At 40.6% G+C, this 15,473-nt stretch overlaps 1 protein-coding gene across 1 annotated transcript in view; it reads right to left on the reverse strand.

The window, feature by feature from the left end:
- Window positions 1-15,473, reverse strand: part of ttyh2l (tweety homolog 2, like) — a 58,155-nt gene that overhangs the window by 22,637 nt on the left and 20,045 nt on the right. The window contains exon 4 of the mRNA XM_015948400.3: window positions 4,681-4,901. Coding sequence (XP_015803886.1) covers window positions 4,681-4,901 — 221 coding nt within the window. The remainder of the gene's footprint in view (window positions 1-4,680; window positions 4,902-15,473) is intronic.

Here is a 15,473-nt window from a genome sequence, read left to right on the forward strand (position 1 = left end):
AAAGTCAAGGAAAGCAAAAAGTTATTATCAGGAGAGGGAGAATATTTAAGTGGTTAGCAGCAGTGTGCTAGACGATGGCCCCCTCCATGAGGCCACCACAGCTCAGCAGAACATCGTTGTAGCTTCTTCTGGGGAGAAAAACACTTAGAGAGAAAATAAAGTTAACAGCTGAAATTGCAGAAAGGAATAGTGTTAAAGAGCAGATAGTAGAAGAAAGCAGTAGAGTGTGGAAAGTGGTCAGTGTGTCCTCCAGCAGTCTAAGCCTATAGCAGCATAACTACAGAGATAACTCTGGATAATCTATCCTATTTAGATGGAGGCATATTGGAGGCAGGGCAAGGGAGAGCCGTCTTTACCGACTGTACACTCCACCTCCCTCTACTCCCCCACTTGTCCTGATTTATGCTTGGTTTATGCTTGACGCATTCACTTTCCGCGCGGTGATGCGGCTCGCGGATGGAACGCACTTCACAACTCGCAGCGTTTATGGTTTGTGCGGCTCCTCTCTGCGGTGAGCCAATATTCTCCCAAACTGTAGGGGGCAGCATGGAGCTCTACAGCATGCATCCAACACTACACCATAGTAGAAGTAGAAATTACTGTTTACAACATGGCATTTCAGCATTTTTAACAGCGTCCTCATCTTTTCCGACAGTGCGAGCTATTTCTCTCCAAGAATTATTAACAACATGTTGATCCCGGTGATCTCTGAGATCTGAATCATACAAATGTCTGTATTTACCAACCTCTGCCATACTAGTCCTTGCCGGTCCGCCATGTTTTTCCGCGTCCGTCCGTCCGTCCGCGTGGTTAGAAATTTTCCGAGGTGCACGTTGCGGAAATTCTGGGCCGTGCGGAGGTGCGGCGGAGAGGCGTGGTTGTTAAAATTATGCAAAATGACGCAACTTTTCCGCGCGGAGCCGTGCGGACCTCGCGGACGCGTCAAGCATAAACCAACCTTTAGGCTAACATCAGATTTTACCCATAGGCCCTATCAAATAAAAATGTTTTAAGCCTATTCTTAAATGTTGACAAAGTGTCTGCCTCACGGACTAAGGCTGGGAGCTGGTTCCACAGGAGAGAAGCCTGATAACTAAAAGATCTGCCTCCCATCCTAATTTTAGATATTCTGGGAACCACCAGTAGACCTGCAGTCTGAGAGCGAAGTGCTCGGTTAGGAACGTATGGAACAATCAGGTCACTGATGTATGATGGAGCTTGATTATTAAGAGCTTACAAGATGGAGAAACACCAAGCCCGTTCAAGGACTCAGCCAGAGTTTCAGCAGTTTTGGAACCACTGGAGGAGATAATGCAAAGAAGGATTCTCCAGAGAATCAAGAAAATTATGGACAATCCTGAGCATTCTCTTCACAAGACTGTCCGACAACGGAAGAGTGTCTTCAGTCAGAGGCTTCTTCAGTTTCGCTGCAACGCTGACCGCTACTGGAGATCCTTCCTGCCAACAGCCATTGTAATATACAATAACTCTTTGATGACTTTATTATTATTATTATTATTATTATTATTATTCTGAGCTACTACAGCAATCAATTCCCTCTGGGATTAATAAAGTATTTTTGAATTGAATTGAACTGAATTCTTCTTGATAGGCTCATAAACTGGGTGGAACTATGAGGCACAGTCCATAGTTGGTTCCAATTGTATCTTGAAAACAGGGGTTATGTTATTTCTATTGGGGATCACAAATCAAAGCTCATCACCATGACATGTGGGGTCCCCCAAGGCTCAATTCTTGGATCACTACTCTTCAATCTCTACGTGCTTCCCCTGGCTCAGGTCATAAACAATAACAATATTGCCTATCATTGTTATGCAGATGACACCCAGATCTACCTAGCTCTATCATCTGGTGATACCTATTCTAGTCCTCTAGACTCACTCTATCAGTGTTTGGAGCAATAATAACTGGATGCAGTCAAACTTTCTCCAGTTAACCAAAGACAAGACTGAAGTTATTGTCTTTGGAAATAAGAAGGGTAGGATGGAGGTACTTGGCTCCAGAGGAATAAAGACAAAGACCCAGGTTAGAAATCTTGGAGTGATAATTAATTCAGACCTGAGCTTCACTGGTCACATTAAAGCCTCTTTTTAGAGTATTTCTCTTATCCGATGACACCATCTAGTGGCTGACAAGCACATCACACGAATAGCTTCTCCTTCCGTTTTTTTAAGATGGCGACTTCACGTTTCTTGTTTATAAATGTGCTTCTGTAGCCGACAAACAGAGATAAACATGTTTTTTTGCAAGTATTATTCTCATGTCATGTTGCGTTCTCATATATTTATATTGTAGACTTATTTGTCCGTGAAAGTTAATCAACTCTGCATCAGCCGAGGTATTCCTTAAACTTGACTCAGGGGTCTCATGATCAGACAAGACCTAAAGAAACTCATTCATGCATTCATCTCCAGCAGGCTGGACTATTGCAATGGTCTTTTGTCAGTTCTTACCAGTAAACAACAGAATCAATTTCAAAGTACTTTTACTAGTTTATAAATCACTCAATGGCATGGGGCCAGAATACATGTCAAATCTCTTTCCATTGAGGTGGTCACTCCATGCCCAGCAGGGTTCTAAGATCCTTAGGAAGCAGTCAGCTGGTAGAACCTCATGTCAGAACCAAGCAGGGTGAAGCTTTTAGCTACTATGCTGCACACAGATGGAATCAGCTTCCTCATGATCTCAGTGCCCCCAACTCTAGAAACTTTTAAATCAAAATTGAAAACCATCATGCTTTCATCAGCCTTTGAATACACATCCTTGTAGCGTCATGCTGACACATCCACACGGATGACCAATAAGATGTGATGATTCCATTTAAATATGAAATATCAACCTGATTGATCTTTGAATGTTTAACCAGAAGAGTTCAGGATTCTTTACTTGTTCAGGGACCAGAAACACACTTTGTATTAATTCAGGCAGAGTCAGGTATATAGTTAAAAGGAATTTTATTATTTTCTAAACTAATTATAATACATGACAAGCTATGAATAATGATATGTGATGGAGTGTATATGCGGTGATGGAATGTGAGTTGAAGGTGGTGTGGTGTAAAGTAGATGTGTATCAGAACCTTTGTATCTGAAAGAGATTGTGAATTCTGGGTGTAAAAGAATTTGTTGTCTGCTATAAACTAGAGAGTTGGTTATTAATAAAACAGCATCAGACGCAATCTGTTGTGTCTACGGACCCTGATTGGAGACCCCCGGTCAGATCCGGAATGTCAGGAAGTCTAGTGGACCTCAAGGCACCGAAGTTCGTAGAATTAACGCAGTGCGACCAGTCCGGTCTCGAGTTGTCTCCAGGTCACAACAGCAGGAAGGTTCGTTGCGTCTAACAAGGATGCTCTCTGAAGGTGCCGTGTGGATGTGTCAGCTGGCACTGTGCCAACAGGTTTGACAGTGCGTCAAAGAGAGGTGTCTCAAGGTGGCTGGTTCCGAATCGGCCAATTCGGAGTTCCGCTCAAAACTAAATAACCCGGGAAGTCACTTAAGTTTTAATAATCTAGAGCTTATGATTTCTGCGAATCAGAATTTGACATGTTTGTAGGTTTTTACCAAACATCCCTCAGAAAACCACACCTTCCAGATACAAGATTTTTAATGTGGATAAAGAAACTTTAAACTTTATGTGACCTTAACCTTAATCTGCATCTAATGAACATTGTGTATGAGTGTAGATAACGATTCACTTATTAAATCAAACAGTACTGATCATAACATATAAATGGATCATTATAATAATATTCATTTCAACTTCACACAGATTATTCAAACATTTCATATAACATGTGGTTCATTCAACCATATGATTATTTATGATTATTTAACTTGTGAGTTGTAAAAGTTCACTTTTCATTCAGAGTGTGGAATCCAGCAGTCTGAGATAAGTTTGACAATCTTGTCTTCATGAACCGTCAACAAGCACTGCAGAGTCTTCTGGGTGTTAGAAGATAGAACAGCAAATCCACCTAGATAGTGGAATTATGTCTATAGATGACCGGACAATATGTAGGTCGATATACAGGCCAAACTGACTCTTGTTGGATGTTAAATTCTTATGCTGCACTGTAGTTGCTCACCCTTTAACTTTGTTTCTTTTTCATTTTTAAATTGTATTTTCTGTCACATTGATTTTAATGTTCTTGATATCGTTCCTAATGGAAAACACAGTGACTTGCCTCTGTGTATGAAATGTGCCATATAAATAGAGCTGCCTTGCCTTAGGCTACTGCCCCTGCGACCCGACCCGGGATACGCGTCATATCTGTTTGGGATTATTTCTTCTTTACCCATTACATTCAGCTTTTTGTTTTCACAAAACATTTTCAGTCAGCATCATAAAATTATCTGTAGTCAGTGCAAGCAATAGTTTTGGAATGTGAAGATAATTTAAGGTTAAACAGATGCTGCCATGTATAATTTTCTGAGGCTAATGCACTTCAGAGCTCAACCGCACACTAGAAAATAAGTTCAATTTCAGCTTTCATTTATTTAGCAGTCAGAAAAAATAGCCCTTTCCGGCTCTGGTTCCTCAGGAGATCAATAATATCCCATCTGCTTGTAATCTTTTCTGAGCAGAGTTTTTACTCCATATACACACATAAATAAAAGAGCTTTTATCTTTACAAGGGACTTGCGATGTTCTGCCTACCTGTAATACTCAATGAATGCTGTCTTCTCTGCAAAGGCTGCCAAGTAGACTTTAGTTTGGCTGATGTTTGGTAATGCAGTCAACTCCTGGATGATGTTGTTAACCATCAGCCGTATGAAGCGCAGAGATTGGATGTAGTCGGCTCGAGCAGCAAAGATCTCATCCAGACGTTCGAGGTGCTGCTTAAGTTTATTTTCAATGTTGCTCACAGATCCAGCAACCTGAGGAAACAATGTAGAATAGAAAGAACAATTTCAACTGGAACATAGGATGATGTAAGGTGATGAAATGCCAAACGAAATTGAATCAAACTCAAACTGAAACAGAAACATTGTTTTATACAGAGAACGGTATTCTTAGGAAAATCTGATTTAAGTTAGAGAGAAAGAAATAAAACAAGACTTACCCTGGGAGAAAATAATAACTTGTTCTCAAATATATGATTTTTTATACAGTTTGTGATAAAGTGGAATACTGATCACAGTGGAGAAACCACTTATCACAGGCATCGATAACCCAGAGGACAAATGTGAAAGAAACAAACCGAGAATAGCTTTTTTTCAATTCTTTAATTCAAGTTGCAGATTCTTGCGTTGATTTGGTGTAGTTTAAATATCTGTAACCACTTTGTTTACTTCCTTCATTTTTAGCTCTTAATTTTCTTCCTTTCTAAAGATGAATTTTGTTTATTCTACAATTTTTTCCAATTACACAAGTTATGCATTTAAAGCAGTTTTAATGCTTTGGTGTTACTTTGTACCTGTAAAGCACTATATAAATAAAGGTAGAGTTGAGTTGAAACAGCATTTGAAACGGCTCTGACGGGGTGACTTTTTTGTAACTCATCGGGTAAATGTAATTAAAGCTTGAAATGATATAAGGAATTTTTTATTGACGAGTGTCAGATTCTTCTAAAAGCCATTTGTGTGTGATCAACATGTCACATCCTCTCCATCTTCATCATCCACTCATACCTCCACCCACAAATCCTCTGCCTAGAACTTAATTTCCCATCATCCCCCTCTCACCGGATTTCCTCCTGTGTCATCATCGTCATTGATAAAAGAAGGACGTACAAACCACAGACTCACTCAGCCATCGATTCAGGAATCAATGTCAGAGACCCGAGCTACCCAGCTCATCCTTCCAGCTTTCCAGTTGTTTATTCAAGCCTCCCAGCTCTTCAGGCATTTCGCCTCTTCTCAAGTAAGTCAATCTCTTACTTTTCGGAACAACGCACACAACATAGTAACGCGCCACTTTACATGCCCAGTAACGATAACGGTGTTGGAACAATGGGAAAAGTAATTATTTAGATTACTCTATTACTTAAAAAAATAACGCAGTCAGTAATGCTGTTATACTTAAACGTTGTTACTCCCAACACTGGGTGGGAGTGTGGGATTTTTTATGTGTGTGAAATCATTTATCCTCTCTGTCCCTCAGAAAAGGAGCCCCACAAGACTGTGTGCTGAGTTCCTTCCTGTACTGCTTGTACAGACAGGACTGTAAGCCCACCCACAACACTAATGCTATCAGTAAGTCTGCTGATGGTACAACCGTGGTGGGCCTAATCAGCCAGGGAAATGAGTCAGCACACAGGGAAGAAGTGCAGCAGCTGGCGGACTAGTTTACTGCTAACAACCTGACCCTGAACACCGACAAAATCAAAGAAATCATCATTGACCCATTGGGGAAAAGGTGGAGCACCAATCACTCACAATAAACAGGTGAAGAAGTGGTCACAGTTCAAGTTCCTGGGCACAAACATATCAGAGGACCCCACATGGACACACAACACCAAATGTCTGATAAAGAAGGCACAACAAAGGCTTTACTTCCTAAGGAATCTCAGGAAGATCAACCTGCCACAAAAACTGCTGGTGTGGTTTTATCACTGCTCCATAGAGAGTGTCCTGGCCAACAGCATCCTGGTGTGGTACAGCAGCAGCTCTGCAGCTGACAGGACGGCCCTGTAGAAAGTAATGAAAACAGCAGAGAAAATAACAAACACACACCTGCCTGTCCTGGATGACATCTTCGTCACTCGCTGCCTTCAAAAAACTACAAATATCCTAAAGGACTCAACCCACCCTGCAAACAATCTCATCAGACTTCTGGCAAATGATACAGGGCAATAAAAACACGCACCACTGCAAGAGCCATCACTGAACTGAATGCTGCTGCTAGGAGGTCACGCTAACACGGATTCAGCTAACCCTGATATCCAATGTGACTGTTTACATTTATATTATGTTTACTTTGTATTTCACTTTATAGGTTAGACATGTCTTATTACGATGTTTACATTATACTTTTATTGTATCTGTCTATTGGGGGCTCATGTGTCTGGGGCTGCAGGTTGGCATATCGGCCAGCTCGCTCCTGGTGGCATCCTGGTGGGGCCCGGATTCCTGGGCTCTGTTGGACCACTGCCAGGGTTATGGGGACCCTTATGTCTCAGGCCACTGAAGCCCAGGCTGGATCTGACCTGCTGTCAGGAGCTGTGAATGGGGCCTGAGGGTTTTGGTCAGGTCTGCGGCCCATCACTCTCTATTAGACACTAGGGGCTGCTTGACTTGATTTTTTTTAAGTCGACCGTCAAGTAACGAAAATCGAGTCGACTTCAACTAGTCGTTGATGACGTCATACACCTGAAGCAGCTAAAACTGACGATGGGTGACCACGCATGTTTTTCCGACGCACGGGGGTTGGGGTGGGGGTGGGGGGGGGTAGTTAGCTGGAGTTTTTGACAATTAAAATTGCGCCCACATTTTTTAAGTTAACACACATTTATTTTAACAACGGTAAGTTTTGCATCTTTACTGTTCCCCATTCATGAGGCCACCACAGCTCAGCAGAAAATCATTTGAGCCATTCCCATCAGTACCGGGTCATCCCGGGCCGGGTAGCCCCAGTCGGCCCCAGCCTGGCCCGGTTGATTCCACACATCCTTGTCTTAAGCCCATGTGGGCTGATTCTAGCCACCAATCAGAGGCTTGCTCTAATGGAAGGTGTGAATTTGCTGTCAGCAGTGGGTGTGTTGGCCCTGGTCGGCCTGAAGCAGACCCCCTCGGGAAGAGGGCTGAGAATGAGCCTTGGTTGGCCCGGGAAAATTCCAGGCCACCCAGATATGTAAACAACCTACGCTACCCGGCCCGGGCCGACCCGGTACAGGTGGGAATGGGGCTATTGTAGCTTCTTCTGGGGAGAAAAACACTTAAGAGAAAAAATAAAGTTGATAGCTGGAAGAGTAAGAAATAATACAGTAAAATAGCAAATTGTAGAAGAAAGCAGTAGAGTGTGGAAAGTGGTCAGTATGTCCTCCAGCAGTCTAAGCCTATAGCAGCATAACTACAGAGATAACTGGATAACCTAGCCATTTAGATGGAGGTATGTTGGAGGCAGGGCAAGGGAGAGCCATCTTTACCGACTGTACACTCCACCTCCCTCTACTCCGCTACTTGTCCAGATCTGGGCTATCATCAAATTTTAACCATAGGCCCTATCAAATAAAATTTTTTTAAGCCTAGTCTTAAAAGTAGAAAAGGTGTCTGCCTCACGAACTAAAGCTGGGAGTTGGTTCCACAAGAGAGGAGCCTGATAGCTAAAAGATCTGCCTCCCGTCCTATTTTTAGATATTCTGTAAACCTGCAGTCTGAGAGCGAAGAGCTCGGTTATGAACATATGGAACAATCAGGTCACTGATGTATGATGGAGCTTGATTGTTAAGAATTTTTCATGTGAGAAGGAGGACCTTAAAATCTATTCTGAATTTAACAGGCAGCCAATGTAGGGAAACTAAGACAGGAGAGATATGATCTCTTTTTCACAGGGGAATAAAGCATTCATATTCTTAGAGTTTTTTCTTGAGGTATTCTTCAAGCTGCTCCGTGTCTGCCACTAGATATCCGTGGCTCTGTTTGTGTTTTTGAGGGCGCAATGGAGGCGCTGTAGATGACAGCGGTGTCCTGACCAATCACAAGCTTTTGCTCTCCGTCTAGACAGACAGATGTTTAGAAAAGAACCCTCAACTCCGTCCATCCTTGCGGGCCTGTTGGAGAGCTCTCGAAAGGACCGATAATTAAATTAAATTAAATTAAATTCAAAAATACTTTATTAATCCCAGAGGGACCAGGATCCACTGATTTCCCTCTTTCCTATTCACTCTCTCTTTCTTTACATTTTTAATCACAACTGTCAATATTTTTGCTCATTTTAAACTTATTCTGAATCATTTTCGAAATAATTTTTTATATTTTTTACATTTTTTGTTTTTGTGAAGTGCCTCGTTACTTTTATCTTGAGAGGCGCCATAGAAAAGATCTTTTCTTCTTCTTCTTTCTTCTATCACTTGGGCTGGTGTACGCACTACTCCGTCACATCTCCACACAGTTGTCCACCTTAAGGGACTCACTACGCCTTTTAGGGAACCGTCTGAAATAACTCTGATGCCTAAAGTTCCAAATGGTACTCCACCACCTACCGGCAAGCCTCCTCCCATTACACCTCCATCTCTAGTCGTATCTCCAGCAGTGTTTAAGGGGGGATGATTTTTATCTCCTTTCCTTCTGTTCTCTGTTTCAAGTCACACAAGTTTTGTTGAGTGTGTATGTGTGTGTGTGTGTGTGTGTGTGTGTGTGTGTGTGCAGTGGCGGTTCTACATCAAATTACTCCCCGGGCGAGGCCCCCTTTGAGCCCCCCCCCCCCCCCCAACCGCCCCCCCCCCACCACCACCACCACCACCACCACCACACCACCCCACCTGCATGAACACACGCCTGTTTTCTACAAACAGGCATGTTTTATTAGAACGACTATTGAACATTCCTTTTTCTAAGTTGCACATATTTACATTAATTACTATGAAGTTGTCAGAATGTAAAGCACTATACATTATATACTGTATCAAAATATATAGAATCAAATATACAAAAACAAACAATAACTAAATATTAAGAATATATGAACATAATAGATAATAAATATTCTAAATAGCAAAAATATTTCACACATAACAAACTAAAGATAATCACTACAGCATTGCACTTAGAACAGAAAACACAAACTAAAATTAAAACCTAACCTTGATGCAACATCATCAATAATGTCATCACATGAAATCTGCTCCCCTACTGAGTGATTGATACTAATCAGAGCCAGGTTAGTGAGCCGCCCCTGAAACACAGGTGACCTCAGGTATGACTTGATCAAGTTTTGAAAAGCTCCTCTCAGCTTGAGCCACAGTGACTGGCAGAGCAGTCCAAAAGTTGGGGTAGATCTCCAATAGATCTCATGATCCATAATATTTTAGAATTGCCTCTGAAATTGTAATTTAAACTGACATAAAAACTGTAGACTACCAAAAATGCCAACTTCTACAGAACAAATCATGTAAAATAATCAGTGCAGCCATCTGCAATAAATAAACCGGATAGTTAGTGGTGACTGGGGTGTTTTCTTCTGCTTGTAGAGTTGTTTTATTTATTATTATGTGAACATGATCAACATGTGTTTGTTGTTGTTCAGGCAGGCCACAGGCTGCAGTGAGCATTTAACAAATCCTAGTTTGAATCAGTAAAAAACGATTCAAGGACTTTTTTCAAACCATTTGAATATTCGTTTAAATATTTCAGCCCTATTAGCTCTGTTAGCAATTAGTTGACCACATTTAACCGTTAAAATCCCAGTTAACTGGTTCAAAAAATTGAAAACATGCATCATGAGAGCGAACATACCTTTATCTTTCTGCTCTTTTTTCTTTTTTTTCCCCCTGAACCGGGCACCTGGTGGTTTTAGCCTTTTTATGTTCATCTCTTCTGTTTGGCTCTTGACTCAGTAAGTTTCCTTTAGTCAGGACTAAACAATTTGACCTTGATAGGGGGGTGACCACAAAATCGTTTTTGTTTTTCCTTTTTTTATTCGGCCATTTCACACAATTCAGAGAAACCTGAAAGAATGATAGGCCTGTGTTTATGATATTATGAATGAAATATGGAAGAACGTTAAGATGTGATCGACTTTAGCCATGTTAATACAGTTGATTCAGCCCCTGCACGCTCATTTCATTTGGGAAAGACGCAGAGGTGAATTCCCCCGCCGCACCCCTCCCCTTCCTGTTCTTCATAGACACACGGTGCACGTGAACGTTCTCAGTCAGCAGGAGCGCCAGCAACTGCAGGGGGCGCCAACTTGCTGTTTCCAATCCAGACACTGTCATATGACAGATAATAGAAAACCTCGGTGCGGCGCAGATTTCCTTTTTTTTTTTTTTTTACTCCGCGCTTGTGCGCCCCTTTTGTGTCATGAAAAAATGCCGCCCCGGGCAACTGCCCTGTCTGCCCGTGCCTAAAACCGCTACTGTGTGTGTGTGTGTGTGTGTGTGTGTGTGTGTGTGTGTGTGTGTGTGTGTGGATATAATTCATGCCTAAACATAACTTACAGACTTGGATGACTTTGATGTCATGCTGTGAGTTTCCATAGTTCTATGACTAAGTTCATAACAGTTAAAAGTGAGTAAATCCACTAAATGTTATGTTAAATCCAAATTCCATTTTCTTAATTTTTCAATTCCTAGAGCTTTTAGAATTTAAAAAATATTTTTACAAATTTTATGACTGATTACGTTCATTTTATACTTCATTTTACGATATTAATCTCTAATTCCTTCTGTGGTACATTCACATAGGGTTGATTACTAACAACACTGATTAACTGTGTGTTTCTTCATTTTTATATTAATGATTCGTTTAAGAATGTACACATATTTACATTATTTAGATTACCACTGAGTACTTTATTACAAAACTTTTATAATTTCCTTAGAATTCAATTTTAATTTTTGCCAGTTATGAGCTACTGATTATTTTGGCTCTTCCATTTTTGATAACATTTTCGCTGAAAAGCTTTAACTCGTTCACTGCCAATGATGAATAAAGACGTCATTTGCATTATTTTACTGTGTGGGTGTCGGAACGAGGCCCCGCACAGTGAGAATAAACATCTCAGCTCTAAAGCCGATCTTCATCCGCACACGTCACACGTCATGTAATCAGGAAGTAGAAAATCCATGTGTTAGGAGATCGTTTTGGGCCGCTGCTGTAAAAAAGTGAAGCATGAACCGGAAAAGCTTCTGCCGACCACAATTCAACAACGGATTATGAAAGAACGGATAATGCTGGAAATGCACAGATTCTTCCTGATGTAAGAGGTGAGTCTCCTCTTTGTTTTGGTTGTTTGGGCGTCGACATCATCCTAGCGTGCAACGTTCTGTGACTCTTAAAAAAAACAGTTAAAACGGTGAGAAACGCTGGCAGCGAAGGGCTTTAGCGATGAGGAAACGGCTGGCAGTGAATGAGTTAATTTCCCTTACATATATTATAGGGTTTTATTTTGTTCTTTTTGCAACACTTTTCCAGTGCACGTAGTTTACTGCATCCACTCCTTTAAGCGGACCTCTTTTCACATAATCTACATTCACCTGTCACATACAGGCACATATAGTAGTGTTTTTTTTTTATTTGTTCTGTTCCATCAGACGCCATCTATGTGGGTCTACGGTCTAAACTCTCTAGTTTATAACAAACAACAAATTCTTTTACAACCAGATTTCACAATTTCTCTCAGATACAAAGAACGGTTGCTACAACATCTAGCTTCCATCACAACACCTCACATCCACCACACCATGTCTCCTTATTCATATCTTGTCATGTATCATTAGTTTAGGAAAAATAATTACATTTGTTTTATAAACTATATACTGACTCTGTCTCAATTAATAAGAGGTGTGTTTATGGTCCCTGAAGAAGCAAAGAACCCTAGAATCTTCTGATTAAACATTCAAAGATCAGATTGTTATTTCATATTTATATGAAATCATCACATCTTATTGGTCATAATTAATATGTTTTAATTGCTACAGCAACTTACATTAAAATGTGATTAGTTGTAGTTACAAATTAGTTTTGCCAAAACATGTGAGTTAGTAACTCAGCTACCACATTGTGAAAATAATTAGGTACCTAGAAATGTAACGAACACCACTTTTATGTTCCATAACACAGTTAAGTTTGATAATACAACATCAAAGATTTTTTCAACTGAATGATTTTTACTATCTACAATGAACATTTCAGATATCTGAAATGTTCATTCAGTAAGAAAGTTCTAACAGATATCTGGGATGTTAATTTCTACTAGGAACTATAGAATTATAGATATCTGGAATACATATCCATTCTGTCTAATAAATGTTAAAAAAAGGCCACCTTAGGTTTTTAGGGATTCTGAGATATCTCAAATTGTTTTCTTAGAAGTGTTGTTGTTGTTATGGATATCCAACACAGGCTGAGCAGAATGCTAATAACTAGCAATTCAACAAGAGTAAGGACAGTAGCCACGTTTACATGGACAAAATTAATCGGATTGAGCGTCCAGTCAGATAAAAAATTCTGCATGTAAACATGCCAATCGGAATGTTCTGATCCAATTCGGCCCGATCGGAATGAAATTTCAATCCGATTGAGAGAGGTGGCTTTGTCCATCACCATTCCGTTTGACATGCATGAACATAGCCATTCGGATTGTTGGAGTAAAATAATGCTCACAGTGCATGTGTGCAACAGCTAGCGCCCCCCCCCCCCCCCCCCCCCGTCCTCATTAGATGACCTGACTTTAAAAATGGAGGCCTAATTAACGAGCGCCGGCTTTTAAACATGATGGCAAGCCGTCTCGTTTCAGTATTATTTAATCCAGAACTAGCATTTTGTGGAAGTAAAATAAAATCTCATTATTGCACAAATTGTTCGACAAACATGTTAGTCTTTACAGAAAATATGCAGATTCTTTCAGGGTTGCAGCATGGATCCCTGTTTCTGTGAAGGCAGCAGATGTTTCTGCAGCAGGTGGATGGAGACGTGCACGTAAAGAAGACAGGATAACATCGGTTACACACACCTGGTTTGGGTTTAGGGAGGCTGATGTTGAGTAGAAAAACATCCACAGTTAAATATTCTGGGCGACTTTCTGTGTAAAAGCAGATGAGGTGAGATGTGGTTCGTTTATGAACACATGATGAACACATGATGAACACAGGCTTACTAACTTCCTGAACATCCCGTTATTTAGTTTAAACAAATTTGTCTCAACAGTTTCAGCTGATTGTCCCATTTTATTAATAAACCACAACAGAGCTCAGTAATAAAACATGAGTCTGACCACCCCACCCCCGCTGCACACAGCCATCACATCAGACCCGCGGATCAGCTGATCAAGAGGCAGAGACAAGGATAACCTTCCCTTATTTTAATGTCGTCAACAATAAATAAAATGCAGCAAAGCATAAATCTGCAGTTATTCACTGAAGAAAAGGTTACTACTGTGATCAATAGGGCTGAACCATTTTAGGAAAAGATTGAAGTGCAATTTTTCTAGCAGAAATTGTGAATTCGGGTATATTCACAATTTTCTGCAAACAAAGGTCCAACACTAGCCTGTGTAACGTGATGAAGGAGCTATTCCTCCAAGGTATTTAACCTTTATCCACAGTTCCCTTTGACACCGCGCCAGAGTGCATGAAACAGCCTCAAGGTCATGCATATTGCTTCTAAACTGTTTACTTTCCAGCAATGAAGACAGAAGATGAAGAGACTCTTTTCTTTTATTAAATCAAAGAACTCCATTTTCAATAAAGCTAATTAAAACAACTGTTAGTCAATAATACAATGTGACCGATCTGTGAAATCACAATATTATGATTAATATGTTTTAATAAGTAATATGACTTAATCTAGTTCACTAGACACACTGACACACGTAAGGAAAACAATCACATGACACATTGCTGTACTGATCCAATCAGAACCTTCCTATTCTGAAGCGTGGCAGAGTCTCTGTGGTGTTTATTAAATCTGTCAGCTTTGATTCGTCCAGAATCAAAAACGTCCAGATTAATAAAACTGTTCCAACGCCATCTTAAGTTCAGCTCTCAAGATCTCGTTCTCAAGATCCCATGAAGTTCACCACATGTTAAGTGAAGTATGGACAGGCCATCTATACTTCTCTTTTTAAGCGGAGAACCATTCAAGCTGGGAAAATTTCATGGTTGCCAACCAAGCAACGGTACCTTTCAGAATAAAAGCTGAACTCGCTGACCCAAGGAGGGTCCCCTTTTGACGCTTTGAAACACCTGTCGCTTTTTTCCTGGAGACTATCCAAAGACTGGTTTGTCGTACTGTCGACGCTGTTTTATCGGCTCCAGTACCAGCGGAGGGTCTGTGGACCTGGCATCCGGATCTGTACGGAGGTCTCACTGAGGGTATGTGGATGCGACATAAATGGCGTCTCATGTGTTTATGACTACGAGTCTCAAACTCTGATCAGTTAGGAGCAAAACATAATCTTCCACTCAGACTTTGTTTCTCCGGATGCGAAGGTTCTGAATTTGACACTCATTCACCTCACACTTCATTCAAACAGGGCATCCATCATTAGAGAGTTAGTCTTGTTAAATTGTTTAAAATTATTTGGTTATAAATTTCCTTAAACGTTTGAAAGTCTCTCTCTCTTCTCTTGTCTCTCAGTTAATACAAAGTGTTATTTAAAAATCCCTGCATTAAAAAGATCCAATCTTCTGATTTAAATAACCCAGTGTCCATAGGATGGATTTCATACTCGATATGAAATTTAATGTCTTATGGTCCTTAATTAAATGTAATTAACATCTATCATTACACCTGCCAAGCCATCCTGTAGATTAAGTGAAAATATGGTCTACACTCTAATCTAGTACA

Source organism: Nothobranchius furzeri, chromosome 5, assembly GCF_043380555.1.
Source record: "Nothobranchius furzeri strain GRZ-AD chromosome 5, NfurGRZ-RIMD1, whole genome shotgun sequence".
Taxonomy (NCBI): Eukaryota; Metazoa; Chordata; class Actinopteri; order Cyprinodontiformes; family Nothobranchiidae; genus Nothobranchius; species Nothobranchius furzeri.